This window comes from Malaclemys terrapin, chromosome 13, assembly GCF_027887155.1.
Source record: "Malaclemys terrapin pileata isolate rMalTer1 chromosome 13, rMalTer1.hap1, whole genome shotgun sequence".
NCBI classification, from domain to species: domain Eukaryota; kingdom Metazoa; phylum Chordata; order Testudines; family Emydidae; genus Malaclemys; species Malaclemys terrapin.
In genome coordinates this window covers 5,995,338-6,010,941 of record NC_071517.1, presented here as the reverse complement: position 1 = coordinate 6,010,941, position 15,604 = coordinate 5,995,338, and the positions used below count along the sequence as shown (strand labels likewise).

The 15,604-nt window shown below is 41.8% G+C and overlaps 1 protein-coding gene across 1 annotated transcript in view; it reads right to left on the bottom strand.

The window, feature by feature from the left end:
• The window catches only part of LOC128847859 (uncharacterized), a 125,894-nt gene that overhangs the window by 80,618 nt on the left and 29,672 nt on the right, over positions 1–15,604 (bottom strand). The window contains exons 16-24 of the mRNA XM_054047584.1: positions 13,693–13,783; positions 12,658–12,797; positions 11,064–11,183; positions 9,684–9,885; positions 7,909–8,075; positions 6,338–6,465; positions 3,919–4,056; positions 2,943–3,056; positions 866–1,036 (exon numbers count right to left, since the gene is read on the bottom strand). Coding sequence (XP_053903559.1) covers positions 866–1,036; positions 2,943–3,056; positions 3,919–4,056; positions 6,338–6,465; positions 7,909–8,075; positions 9,684–9,885; positions 11,064–11,183; positions 12,658–12,797; positions 13,693–13,783 — 1,271 coding nt within the window. The remainder of the gene's footprint in view (positions 1–865; positions 1,037–2,942; positions 3,057–3,918; positions 4,057–6,337; positions 6,466–7,908; positions 8,076–9,683; positions 9,886–11,063; positions 11,184–12,657; positions 12,798–13,692; positions 13,784–15,604) is intronic.

Sequence of the window (15,604 nt, the reverse complement as noted above, 5' to 3'; positions counted from 1 at the left end):
TATAACTAGCTCAGTGATAAGAATACACCTAAATTCTTAAAGCATAGGCCAGACAGGCTTGAATATCTATATCCTAACACAGCACAAAGATTTATGCACCTGTGGGGTGATAGCCCCATCTGAGCTAGACTGTGTGGCTGTTTAACAAGCAACCTGTGACCATTTCCTTGTTGGGGATGTATTATGTTCCTCCTTGCTTGATTATTATTGCTAGGGAAAAAACCTGCTGCCCTACATACAGTTCTGCTCTCAGACCTGGTTGTGTCCAGAATTTCATCCCTAAAATCAGTGAGCTTACTCTGGGTTTGCACCGGCGTAACTTAAAACAGAATTAGACAGTTTCCCTAGAAGTGAAATTGCAATGCTGACGACAACTCCCAGAGACATCAATTCTGGGAACACTTATACATAATAGGAACTTGTTGGGAAATCTCTTGTAGGCTCATTTTGAATTTTTCTTTTTACTAGGTGGGGAGGAGAGAGCAAGGAGAAATACAGAAGACCTTTTTCACAAACAGGAATCTCATTTCATTTTGAGAAATCCATTTTTTGCATCTGGGGCAAATTCAGAATTCTTGCTGGCAGAAATGGCAAAATTTTGCCATGGATCAAATTTGAATCTTTTCAAATGAATGCCCTGCAAAAAAATGGCCCCTTTGCCTTTCTCTGACCTATGGGTGCAGGCACTTGAAGATCCAACTGGCACAAGGGATTACAATTTAAATGAATTCTGAAGCCAGGAGTTGACTGGTTTAATTGCTCCCCTTCCCTGGTGGAGAGAGAGGGGTAAACTTTATCTTCTGGATTTCCCTCTCTTGTTTTCAAGGGTGAATTATTTTTCAGTGATCTAAATAATCAGATTTACCAGGGCAAAAGCGTCACTGGCACTCATAGAAATTTTGTAACTCAATGCAAAGATAATTCCAAACATTGAGAAGAGAAGAATCAAGTACAGTGGAATATCCACCAGAGCCTGCCCACACCAGTAGGCTGAAGGGAAGAGCCCAGAGACCCGCAGCTGGGAACGAGCTTTTATCTAGGAAAGGAAAGGAAAAAGAGAGGCATTATTATAGAGAGATTTTAAAAGCAACAACAGTCCTTCCAATTAGTTGACTTTATGTTCTGAGTTGGCTCAGGGAAATAAAGGTACAAACAAATCTCCATTTCTTCTTCCTCTGTAGAGTATTCACAGGACTTTCCCCTTTCTCACTCTCTCTAGCGATTGCTGCTCTCTTCTCCTCCTCCTCACTGTCCATGTCTATTTTCCCCGCTTCTCTCTCTCTCACCCCATTTGTTTCTTCCTTCCTTCTTTAGTTGCTTCTTTTCCCTGTCTCCTTGCTTCCTGTCCCAATGGCAGTGGAAATATCTTAACAGTGTACCCTGAAATACCGGTGAATGAAGAATAAAAAAATGAAAACCAGTATCTAAAAACATTAACAAGGTAGCTCCAGAACAAAGAGTCTTGCTATGATTGTTGGCATTCATTAAAGCAAACCCAGGGATGTATCTCGTGTCAGTTTAGATGAGCATGCTGTGTTCATAGGACAATAGAGTAGATGGATAAAGGGATACATCAGGGAATCATGCGGGCAGATTTAATATTCCCTCAGTGTATTCTTCACACACCAACAGAAAGCTATACATTAATCATGCTATTTTTCCTACAGGCTGGGAAGATTGAGGGGAGGACAGGGGAGGGAGAGAGAGAGAGAGAGACTGTTATTGTCATGTTTATTTTTATATATTTGGGAGGCTCCCAGACACTACCATGATGGAAGCCATTGTGTACCTAGGTAGCTAGATAGATCCCTGATACAACTCTATTGCTTTCAGTGAAAGACTTCAGAACACAGATTCCTTCATAGTGGTAGATAATCACCTCTAAGTCAGTCATCTAGTCCAGGGGTTCTCAGGACAATTTTTTTGGTGGCCTCAGAGTGGCCTCACATTTTTAAGTATTTTAAGTATTTTCCTAAAATACTTAATTAGCTTTAGGCAAATCAAATAAATATGCACATATATACACGTCCAAATCATTGTAATTTATTTATTGCTAGCAAGTTAAGTCTATTGTGAAAAGTGATATGAACAAACATACAGGTACCACTTTTCATAGCAGATTTACTCAGCCCAGGCAAGCCTGGGGACAAATTAAGCTCTGGATAGAGGGTCAGGGGAGGCAGCGGGGGCCAGGGGAAATGGGGGTGAGGAGTTGGGGGGAGAAAGCAGGGGGTTAGAGCCTGAAGCCCTGTGGCCAGAGCCTGGGGCCTGCCGCCATGCAGCCAGAGTGCAGGGCTGGAGCCCGAAGCCCCACGGTCAGAGCCTGCTGCCCCACCACGCCAGGGCTGAAGCCCAAAGCCTGAGCCCCACCGCACCTGGGAAGGTGGGGAATGCATCAGCTCCCTGCTCCTACAGCAGTGTGCACCAGGTATCTGGGACACCCCTGCTGCTGGCCTCAGCAACCAACACCAAGACAGGGCATCCAGGAGCAACAGGGACGGGGAGCGGCCACTGCTCTGCCTCCTCTCCTCTAATCACAGCCCAGGAGGCTGTGGCCGCATTTGAGAAACACTGAAAGTCCATCTGATCTGCCTGCAAACTCTTTTTATAATTGCAATTTGATATAGTATTGAACCGCTCTTCTATGAAACCTTCCTTCTTCCACCAGGAGAGTACCTGTCTTTGACCTGTTACATATTTGTACACAGCTATCACTGTGCCTCTGCTCTCAGTTTTATTTCTCTAGATAGATCGTGCCTTGGTCTTTTAGCTGTTTCTCAGAGTGGTTAATTTCAAAACCTTTTAGTGTTTCGATTTCTCTCCTCTGAACTCTGCAAGCTATGGCCTTGTAAGAATGTGACAGCCCAAACCAAATGCAGTATTGAAACAGATCTATCCAGACCTCCCCCTACATAATGTCTGCTAAAATTCAAGGAATTTACCTTATAATCTTGTACGCTGTTCATTGCAAAGTGAGGTGGGAAACCAGGAAGTAAAAGCAGCAAAATAATAAGATAGCTAGAAATAAAATAATTCCATATTTCTGGACGATTCTCCTGGGGGTGAAAAAAAATCAGAAAACATCTGAAGAAAACATCTGCATTGTATTAGTCTGGGTATCACAACTGGAGCTGGGCAAATAGTTGGGGTTTTTTGTTTATTGGCAGTTCAGAAAAATTTGGGGAAAAAATTGGTTTAGGTCAAATCAAATCTGAAAATTCTGAAAGATTTCAACAAATTCAAAAAAGTCTGTTTCAGGTTGAAGGGCACATTTCATTCCACTTGATATGTTCTGTTTCTAGACCTTTTAAAATGCCTGGAGTCATAAAATTTGGGAGGAGGTGCCCCCTTATCACTTTTAGTCCAGTGGTTAAGGCACTCATCTGAGATGCGGGAGAGCTGGTTCAATTCCCCTGTCTGCGTGATATTGGACAGGGATTTTAACTTGGCTTTCCAACCACCCAGCTAAGTGTCTGAAACACCAGGCTACAAGGAGGTCCCCTGTGTCCTCATGCCCCCTCCCATAGCCTCTCCTCTCCCATACCCCCCCTCTTACCCCGCACCAGAGACCCAATGATTAGGGGGAGGCTGCCAGAAGGGAAATGGTTCAAGACTCATGACTAGGGAGGGCCAGTGAACCCCCAAAGAAGGTTCTCCTATACACAGGCTATGGTGCAGAGTTCTCTTTTTTACAACAAAAGGATATGAGCCAAAGTCTCCACTGGTATACGTGGGCCCAACTCTGCTAAAAAAAAGTGTTTATATTTATACTAGTGGTGAATTTGGACCTATATATATAGAGAGAGAAAACAAATTTGCTTCCTAATAAAAAACCTGATCACATATTGAGCAATTAGATCCCTCTTTCCCAACCATACGTATTAGAAGCATTTCTGGCAGGGAAGTTATGACACTTACAAAAAAAAATGGATGACTCCAGATTCGAATTTGTGCAGTGGAATTTAAGGTTCGCAGCAAGGCATTGCTAATGATGTTCACAAGCACTGGAAAGCAGTTGATTGTTTCTATGCTGCACATAACTGTAAACCTGTAGCTCTGAAGAAAAGCAAGACAAGACAAAAGCTCAGAGGTGTTTTCTACTGGAGGGGGAATCAGGAAAACTATTCATCAGTTTACATTCCCACTCACAGACTACTTTACTGCAAGATGAATCTAGGAATGCGAGAATTAGTTTTGCCTATACGTTGGCAGGAGTCTAGGCTACAACTTGACCTGCTAAAATTGAGCCAAGAGGTGTTAGCTCTACTGGAGATTAGTAAATGTAGTTGAGTTTAAATCAGGCTTACCTGATTATGGGGTTGTGGGGGTGCTCCCAGTCCCCTGCCCTGAGCAGCTCACGGCAGGGGGTTGGAGAGGGTATGTGTAGGCGGACTGCAGCGGCCCCACCTTTGCTCTGTCCTGCCCCAATTCCACCCCGTTCCCCAAGGCCCCATCCTCACCTCTTCTCGACCTCCTCCACTGAGCGCGCTGTGGCCCTACTCCTCCCGCTCCCTCTCGGAGCGACCTGAGCACCGGCAAACAGCTGTTTGGTGGCGGGGGAAGCACTGGGAGGGCGGGAGAGGGGGAGGGGCAGGAACGCAGCACGCTCGGGGAGGAGGCGGGGGAGTGGGGAGCTTGGCTGCTGGTAGGACCAAGCTTCTGCCCCCGCAGCTGCCCGGCCCTGGGGCCCCCTGTCGTTAGGGAGCCCCGTGCCAGGGTACCCTGTGTTTTACTGTAAATCCGCCTCTGACTCCTGTGAAGACCTTGGCAGATTCTCGTCCTTCCAATCCTCGCACAGGGTTTGGCCTCTCCACTGGACAAAAGGTCAATTTGTTGGCCTTTTTGTCAGTTCAAGGTGGCCCTTTATGCCCCCAGCTTCTCCCTATATTTCCTGGGTCTCTTGAATCAGGTAAAAACTGTCACTGCCCCTTTTCCTGGGTACGGGGAGAGGGCTACTAAGCTGGGTATCTGCATAACCAGCATTGGTATTTTTCATGAATCACCTCTTAGAGTACGTCTACACAGGGATGAAAGACCCCTGGCATGACCACAGCTGGCTTGTGTCAGCTGACTTGGGCTAAGGGTCTAAAAACCTCTGTGTAGACATTTGGGCTTGGGCTGGAGCCTGAACTCTGTGACCCTCCACTCTCATAGGGTCCCAGAGCTCGGACTCCAGTCAGAGCCTGAACACCTGCACAGCAGTTTTTCAGCTCCAGGGCCCAAGCCCCACAAACCTGAGTCAGCTGACCTAGGCCAGCTATGGGTTTTTTATCCCTGTGTAGACACAGCCTGAGTGATTCCAGATCCCCCAGGAAATCGTGCCCAGTGAGCCAGGAATGCACAAATCCATCTAGCATGCCTTGACACAAAGGCCTCTAAATATTCTACTGTCCATATCATCTGGCCCATCTCAATACAATAGCCTCTGAAGTTTTCATGCTTTCAAGGATGGGGTGAAAGATACAGATAATATTTATAAAGTTAAAGCCATATTTCACAAAAGATACTGCATGTGTTTGCAATCTCTGTCACAGTCAGATATAGAGAGAGAAAACAAATTGTTTTCTCTCTCTATATATGACTGTGACAGATTGTTTTGCATGTCAAATAAAGTGCTGTTCCATTTTTAGGGCAAGTTCCAGAGACAACTCCTGGTTTTGCAGATCAATAAAATGCATCCACAATTCACTGCGAGGGTAAAACTGCAACCACAAAAACGAAGTGTGTGACATGATCCAGTTCAAAATCACGCCTTTCCTGGCTCAATATAAGCCCATTTGCTTTTACCCACATACGATTATTGCCTATTATTTAATACGAGATGGTCTAGCTCATCAGCCTGTGATTTGCCCAGTATAAGGAGCAGTGTGTCACTGAGCCAACCCTGGAGCTGCCCTGAAGGGGGATTGTGAATCTTTGGACCACAGTCTCCCTTCTGATCTGCCCACTACTTTGCAGAGGGAGCGTGCTGTGATCTGCCAGTCCCTGGGGCAGCGTATACTTCCCAGTGTACCTGCGCAGCTCTGCCCTGTCCTGTTTAAGCGCAAATTCAAGAAGGGGGACAAAATGGCTTTGAAAAGCCTGACACCCCCTGTACTGGAAGTGGTGCCATGGAACCCCAAGCCCGTTTTCTCCTGGATGCAGGAGGGCCACAGTCTGGCCCTATTTGAATTCAATGTTGATGTGTTTATTTTGCAATTTTGTGAATTTCACTTTGGCTTATGTTTGATCTTCATGTCTTTGGCGCTTATCCATCAGGAGCTTCATTCAGACAAGTTTCACAGAATCCACATTGGCATCTTATTTATTATTAAAGAAAAAAGGAGACACACACTACCTGGTTCTCCCAGGATACTTGTATAGCCCCATTATGGATTAGCTTCTCTGTGATATTTTCCCCTGTTGCTATTTCCAGCATTATGTTCTGCGTCTCCAAAGCGTGGATGAAGTCCTGAATGCTTGAACCTGGTATGAAGGCAACAGCAGAGAAATCACAATCTTTGAAGATTTTTTTTTTTTTTACAATAAAAGTTCTCCTTGGGTCTTTGGTAAAGTCCCCACCAGGACCAGAGAAATAATAATAAAATAAATCCTATAGAATTCATACACCATTCATAATAATCCATTGCATTTTCTCCACAGTTAACTTGCTGCTTCCAAACTTTTGCATTATGAATTGACTCACCACTCTGCTGATTCTCTGCATGTTTAAATTAGTTTACTGCCCTAGTTCTTCTGTATTTCAGCTGTTTTACTACTCCTATTAATTTCTCTTCTCTTGCTATCGTGCCTATGATACTTCTCCTTTGCTACCTTGTCCGTGTCTCTCTCTAACACCATCACTCCTATCACTGAATGCAAAAGTCTCCCATCTCATGTCCACCTGCTGCTTTATTTATTAAATTCCCACTTCCTTGCTTGCATTGCCACAGTGCTCACAACCCCTTCCTTCTCAAACTCTCTGTGCCCCATGGCTCCTTCTCCTCACAACATAAGCAAGGTCTCCTCAGTCCTCAAAAAAACCTGGATCCTGCCTCTCCAGCTACCATCCCATCTCATTCCTGCCCTCCATCAAAAGCACAGTCCACAACCAAGGGATTGACTCCTTCTCCAACTCCAATTTGGACCCTTCCAATCTGTTTTCCTATTTCCCCACTTGGGTGTCTAATCTGCTTTTCCTTGACAAATCTCAGGGCTTCTTCTCCACCTTCGTCCTCTCATTCAGGGCCTCATTATATGATCAAATACTGCAATATCAGGGCTGCCGCCTCTCACGATTTTATCGCTAGTTTCACAATAGTGGTAGTTTTTATTAAAGCCCCTCAGGAATCAGACTGCATGAGAATTTCAGCTTTCATATTTTTTTTAAAAAAAGTATCTAGCCCTCATATTTGCTGTGAAAAATTTGGAAAGATTAAGCAAATGTACCTTGATAGCAAATAAAAATCATTTAATATATATTTTTAAGTAAAAAAAAAAATCATGATTTTTAGGTTACTCTTATGATTTTTTGAGGGCTGGCTCATAATTTTTGAATGCTCAGGGTTGGCATACTGCAGCATCCTTCTTTCAGGTAGCCGACACACACGTTGCCCTCATTCGTTCAATACAAAAATGAAACCACAAAAGTGATTTGCCTTCCAGGTGATCTGACAATGCCATTCTTCTCCTCAGATCCTTTCTCTGGCTTCTCATTCAGCCTCACATCAAATATAAGCTTTTTGCCACCACCTCCAGATCACCCTGCCCTTCTCTGCTTCTTGGGTTGCTCTCCTTGTTGGGCCCTGTATTGCCCTCTACGACATCTGCTCTGCCAATATTCCCCTCCTCCCCTGTCAAATTTCCTTGCAAAGCTAAAAGCAGTGGCATAGAAAAAGACCAACCTTGCTCTTCTGTTTTGCCCCTCACCTGTTTTATTGAGGACTAGAAGGCTTGTGACTTCCTTGTGAGATTGTTTTCCAGGAGGAAAAAAATACAGACCAGAGGACAGCTCCCAAGAATTTAATTGTTTCCATAAGACAAGCACGATTAAGTGGATAGCTAAAGGTAACATAAAAAGTCCACACAGCAGTAATCTAGATTGAAGAACAGATCACAAATGAGTTTGGAGACAAGACATTTTGCAAGTTGCATTATTGTAGGGGGAGCTGGTAGCAACCCATATAGTTCGATCATATTAAGAAAAAAAGATTCTTGCCACTTTATTTTGAAAAGCTGTACCACTCCCATTGTGTATGTCAGACCTTTAAAATTCAATGGGATGAAAGCTCTAGGGTTAGAGAGGTGCCTTTTCTTTGACCCATGAAATTCCATTCAGGTTTGGCTGAGATATAAACTTTTGTAAATCACCATTTCCCTTCTATTGCTTGTGTTTTTCAGGAAAATTATGGTAGCACGCAAAAAATAACAACTGAACATGAACATTCTCATCTAATGCCGGGCTGACAACACGGCCAAAGCCGCAGCAGTGAACGCAATACTGGGAACCTCAGAAGCAGACAGCCTCTACAGGGTGTAGTGAAGAAAGCTAGGATTCCAGTGACCCCTGCCTCCAGGCACAGACACATGTACCCGCTGGCCCATCCCTTCCTCAGAAGGCACCAGATGGAAGATGCTCCCTCAACTTCCTGGGTCGGTGGTGGGAGGAGAAGGGATCCAATGAACACTTCCAGCCAGTTCTAACTGTAATAACCAAGGAGCTGGTGGAAAGTTTTTTACAACAAGATTTTCTGCTGGAAAAGAGTTTAACTGAAAACCGTTTTTCTTCATAGAAAAACATTTAATTTTTTTTCATTGACAGGACATTTCTACACAAAATTAAATTAAAAGATTTTATTTAGTTTCCTTTTAGAAAGTCAAAAAGATTCTAAATTTAGGATTTTTTTTGTTTTTTCCTTATTCTTTTTTTCATTTCTGCCATTGAATGCAACAGAATAAATATCTAGGGTTTTTCCTTTCTCCTTTTTCTCTTTTTCAATTCTAACTTTTCACAACTTCCTTAAAACTTTGGAAAAGTTACAGAGTTTTTCCAAAGTTGGAGAAGTTTTGAAAATGTACTGATTAGGGGAAAAAAACCAAGAAACAATAAAAAGTTGAAAGAACAAACAGACATTTCATTCTATTGCATTCATTGACAATACGGGGAAAGGAAAAAATATGAAAGGAGAAAAAAAAAAATATTTGTAAACATTTTCTTTTTTTTAAATACCAAGATTAAATGAACATTGTATTCTTTTAGTTTTGAAGTTTTGCCACCCCCGAAAAAAGATATTTCAAAATGATATTTTTAAGAAAGAACCTGGGCTTTACAACTAGCACCAATAATCATATGGCTCATTTAATTATGTACATCATTCAGTGCAAGACACTCCCGGTACTAAATTAATCATTGGATGGGGATGCATAGTTGGGGAAGCTTTTGTGTAGCTGGAATTGGCAAGGTAGGCATTTTCCCAGAACACTGGCTGATCTGCATTCTATGTCATGAATCATTTAGAGAAAATATGTGATTTACAAGCAAACACTGTTGTGATTGAATTATTTCTAATGTTCCAGGAACATTCAAGGTGAGAGGGAAGTGGATCCCTGAAGTTCCATCCTAGCCCACTCCATAGACAGCTGTGCTATGAACATCCTCCCACAGACTGATTTCACCTAAACAAGTCAGACACACTGGCACTTACATGGATCGAAGGGTTTTATCTTCATGCTTCAGCTTTAAAAAGCGAATTCTTGCCATGGCACACACTTGCTGTCTCCAGAGGGCTGTGCCAGTTACAGTCGCCTTTCCAGTGTCTGAGAGTGACAGGAGACCTTGTTCCATTTCATCAGCAGAGAAGGCATCTCTTTCCTCTTCTGCCTGCTCCGCACTGAAAACACCATAATCTACAAAGAGTTTTCAAAGTTCATAGTTCAACGTAACTCCTTGACAACGTTTTTTATATGCAATAAAAACAGAAACACTGGCAGGGACAAGAATACATACAATTATCAACTGCTGACCAGTACTACATGGCAAGGCTGAACATAACTATCTTCTAGTTTGCTACAAGGGAAGAGATCTCAGTTAAGATGGGCTCTTTGGGGAGTATTAAGTAATAGAAAACACTTTAGGACCTTGAAGAGATGTACAGAAAATCCATCTCTCATCCACTGTTCTGTATCCAGAGATCTCTTCAAGTTTTCTACTCATGAGGCTTTCCCCCCATAATTATACACTTTAGTAAAAGACACCTGAAGGTTAAAGTATTAAGTAGAATTGTTCATGTTTAAATCTGATGTATAAATAGACCCCCTAAGCCACCATGGAAAACCCTCCAAAAGGAAATGTTCATCATTCATGGAAACCTGTGTTTTCATAAAATAGACTCCTTGTTGCTTTTGCATCTTTAGCAGAGATCACTTAAAAAAATTAGAAAAACTGTGGTATATTGAAAACTGTGTTAGAATCACAAGCTACCACTTCAAGTTCTAAGGATTTCCTGGTCCAGCTTGCAGGCTAAGGGGGCTCTGCAGGCAAGTGTGGCAACCGGCCTCTCAGCAGGGAGTCTGCAAACAGCCTGACTAGAACAAGGTGGGTTGAGTTCTGCATCTCTGTCTTAGGGAGCAACCTGCTTTGTCTGTTTTTAAGGTATGGATTTTAAGAAATCCAATCCAATCTAAAAATTGGGCACTGGTACACATTCTTCCCTGGACAATTCAGGAGGACTTTGCAAAATAAGTTGCAGAATGAAGTCTATGTTACAGGCTTTTCTGAAAATCGAATGTCTGCCTCTTCGTTGTTGTATCTTATGAAACAATTACATAAGCACTTACCTCATCACCCATTTAATATTTGATAGCAAGTCAGGAGTAAAAAAAAAAGCCCTCTTTCTGTGTCCCACATGTTTGGATTTCCAATTGTTTTTTAGCCATGTTTAAAAATATAGTTAACTATTCAAAGCAATTTTAGCTAGTCATTTCTATCTCTAAGGATGCCCCAAAAGGTAAGGATTCATATTTAGCAGAAAGAGAGCATAAGATGAATTTAAAAATATTTTTCCTTGGCTGACCCAGAATTTTACCTTCTTGATCAGTTGCTGCTTCACCCTCCAGCTTCAGGAAGACATCTTCCAGGGTTGTCATGCTGACGCCATAATTAATAATCCCCTGGTCAGAGTGGCTGTCTAGGCCACAGAACAGATCTGCATGACAGAAGGTGCAGAAATGTAAATCCAGAGTAATTCCTGACACGCTTCTGTACCTGAAAGCAGAATTTAACTCTATCTTCTAATCCTAGGGTAACCGTTAGAACTATGGGTTTACTTAAATCTCCAGGTCTCTATTTTTAATCAGTCTTCGTGTTTGATAATATGCTGCTGAGTATTTAAAGTTTTAATTGAAGTTTTACTGGAATATGTATGCTCAAGAATAAAAAAAAATACCGGGTGCCAATTTTGATTGTCCACTTTTAAAATTTTCAAACATCTTTGCCGCATTCTCCCATGCTACCTCTTCTGCATGGGAGGAGTTTCCCGGCAATGATCTGCAACGGCAACTCACTGTCCTCTTTCAAATGCATCCTTAGAACGCTTAGGCTAGGTCCACACTACCCGCCCGATTTGGCGGGTAGAGATCGATCTTCTGGGATTGATTTATCGCGTCTCATCTGGACGCGATAAATCGATCCCAGAAGCGCTCCCCCGTCGACTGCGGAACTCCTGCTCGCCGAGAGGAGGAAGCGCTGTCGACGGGGGAGCTTGCCTGTGCCGCGTGGACCCACAGTAAGTAGACTTAGTTTGATCTAGGAAACATCGACTTCAGCTACGCTATTCTCGTAGCTGAAGTTGCGTTTCCTAGATCGATCCCACGCCCCAGTGTGGACCAGCCCTTAGCTGCTATGATGCCTTAAACAACCCAGCAAGATTTAGACAGCTGATTCACTGGGACCACTGCCTTTCCCACCGACCAGTTTCATTTCATTATTTTCTTGGGTTCACCTCATTTGTTTGTTTAATCTACCTACCTACCATTATTTTTCAAATTTCAACCTTTTGCGCATTTTCAGGCTCTGACTAGGGCTGGATCTGTAAATGTCAAAATGTGGTAAGACAGACTAAGCTTTCGGTATTTCCAGCCCAGCTGGAAACACAAAAGTAGTAAAACTCTTATGAGGAAGCATGGACTCAAAATTCTGGCACTTTGCAGACGCAAAGAAATATCAAAATTTAAATAACTAAACTGAAACTAAAGTCTGATTCCCAAACATGCGGGAACAATTTGTATAATGGGGCTGCTAAGAGCCATTGAACCCTGTATATAATGGAAACCACTTCAAGCCAGGGGGTGTGGCAGTACCCCCAGCACCTATACCGATTCCTTTCAGTCTCCTTCATCATTACCCTGCATCTAACAGAACAAACAAATATTTGTGTCAGGTTCAATTTTTATGTACTTTCTCATGAATGGAAGAAAACCACATATTTTGATCTTAAATACATAGAGAGACTAAAATCTTGGAAAAAATTCCTTATGCAAATGTTCATCATCAGTAGGTTACCTTCCTGATGGAATTCAGGAGTCAGATACAATATCTCTCAACATTAATTTAAAAAAAACAGAAAAAAGAGAAATAATTCTATGCATGGTAGATTCTGGATTATGTAAACACATAATTACCTGGAAATTTATCCACATTTTCTAAGGGCAGCGTATAACTCAGTTCATTTTCACTCTGTCCTGTGAATGTGGCATCAGGGATGTACTGTCTGACCAGAGATGATATGTTCTCAGAGTCACAAACCTCACTGACATGCATCCTGTTCATATTAAGAAGGCAAAGGTTTACATTTTCACAAGAACAATGTATTTATCGTTATGATGTCATATACCAAGAGAGCCAAATCCATCAGTCCTTACTCTGGAATAACATCCAATCCCTGCAGCAGATCTTAATTAGACAAAACTTTAGTGGCAATTTTGTCTAAGTAAGGATTGAAGGATTTGTTACCAACGCCTTGTGTTATACCAACCTCATGGGTTGGCTAATGTAATAAAACAAGTGGTTAGGAATAACCAACTGATTTAACAGTATCCACAGGAAAAGTTTGGCAAAAAGAGTCTTACAAAGGTCCCAATTCTGCAAGGGTGCTTAGGACCCTCAGAGTCTATTGAAAGGAGATGAGGGTACTCAGCATCTTATAAGAGATATCCAGAATTTTAGGATCAGGCTGAAAAGAAAGATGGCTTTTAGGATGGAGTGCCCTCTGAGCCAACAGCTCTGTTACCTGGGGAAGTGAATCACATCTGCTTCGTGGAGCATTTCATTACTAAGATTCTAGGAATTCGGCACAATAATGAGAAAAAAAAATTAATTGGTTGTAAGCTGAGTCTGAATACCTGTGGCGTTACATCAGATGAAAGGTGATCTCAGATCATAGTGCCTTAACAATACAATTAACAGCAAAAATATATTTATTTTTCATAACTGGAACCATAGATATTCCATGTGCCAGGTTGGGAGAACAATTTGACACAATCTCTTCAATACATTTTGAAGTTTTTATACTCATTCCAGTTAAGCTATATTAGGAAGCATTTATATTTAAATTCCCAGAGATGTTGCTTGATAGGAATGAAATAACATTTCTTCGGCTACTGTGATGCAAATTTAGCACTATGAGGAATGTTTTCAAACAAAATAAAATAAAATACCTTAAGTGATACCCAATCCCCCATTTTTTCTTCAAAAACAGAGAAGATCCAACACACTTTATTCTCCCATGTGAAATAAAAGCTTTCCGGTCTAAGGAAAGAGAAAAACAAAATCATTTATATAATGAACCTCACTTTCTGGAATGAATTCTTCTTGAGTCATTAATAAAATTAAGAATCTAAAGTACAGCATCTAATAAGCAGATCATAGAACGCTGGTTACAAGACATGGAGTGATAATTCAAGAAAGAATGGGCATGCAGAGGTTAGAGGTGAAGAGAATAATTTAGGAAGGATTACCAGCAGAAATGCGTTTTTAAAGAGGAATTAAGACAGATGGGGTGCATGGTGGACACATGGGAAACCATTGTAAGAGTAGGAGCAATATGATAAAAGACAGAATTGCCAAGGGTGAAATAGGCAAAGGAAAAGGACTATAGAAAGCAACCTGACCCTGACAGAGCAACAGATGCAAAACCTGGAGACGTATGTCCACAGCTATGATGATGGATATCCCCCCTCAACACGCCTTTCAAAATCCAGGAGTTCTGCACATGCCTATCACAATATGTTGTGTAACTCATCCAGTGCATTTAATGCCCCAGACAATTACTCTGCTCTCAAATGAACTCTCATGGAACAATGATAAAAGACAAAAACACCCCACCAAAACACTTTTCACAAAGCAAGCCCTCCATGTCTGACCTCCCAAGCCTTGTCCTCAAAGGAAACCTGCATAACACCTTCAAAAGATGAGCCTGGGAACTTCAAATCATGACTACACTGGACACTGAAAACCATGGACTTAACAGAGACACTAGTTTTGTGGCCCTATTACAACAATTTGTAACACACCTGCTGCCTATTAACCCTCCGTTGTCCTATGACTGCAGAAGTATTAATTGCCTGCTTCATTTTAAGTAGTCTCCTACAACACGTGTGAATCCCATATGTTTTACAATCTGTCCCATCCTGTATTTAGCTTGGCTACCTTCTCCAGACGTGAGGAAGAGCTCTGTGAAGCTCAAAAGTTTGTCCCTTCTACCAGGAGAAGTTGGTCCAGTAAAGGATATTACACCTCATCTACCTTGTCTCTTACAAAGAGCATAAGCAGTGAAAGGGTACAATGAGGTTGTGGTGAGATTAGGTAAGGGGGCTGCTGTGGGTGAGGATGACACAGTACGACTATTTCACAGCCACATGTACATTCAGAATTAGAATGGTATCTCAGATGTTATTGTAATGTGAATAGAGATGTGAAGGAATTAAAATATTCTCTGACCCCAGATCAAGAGTATGACAAAGGAAGGATGCTAATATCGGGAAATGAAAGGGGAAATTATTTGGTGAAAATGGCAGGTTAGCAAACTGGACTACAGAGTTGTTCATTCATTTGCAGGACATGACTGGAGTTTTAAATTCAATATTGCAGCAAAGCCTCCACATTTCTGACCAGAGGACTATTAAAATGGTATATTTTAATTAAAAAAAAAAAAGACACACACACACCCCTTTCCAGGATAAATAGTCAATAGCAGATGGACATGAATTCACACTATATGTGGTCCCTCATAACCCTATGATTCTAAAGCAGAACCAATTTATGGTGAACTTGGATATAGTGAAACTCAACTTATCAGTGACGCACAAAGCCCTGAATTGCTTCATTGCAGTTCAATGAGTTTTTCTTCCCCTGTTAGGGCCAACCTTTCAGTCCTTATTGAGTCAAAACTTCTATTAAAGGCAATGAGGATAGAATCCTGGTACCACTGAAGTCAATGGGAATTTTCCCATTGCTTCAATGGTACCAAGATTTCACCCTAAGAGTTTAGCCTGAGCAAGGTCCATTCTAAAAGAAAACTCTGCTTATAAAATCTTATTCCATCTACTTATAAAATCTTATTATCTAATG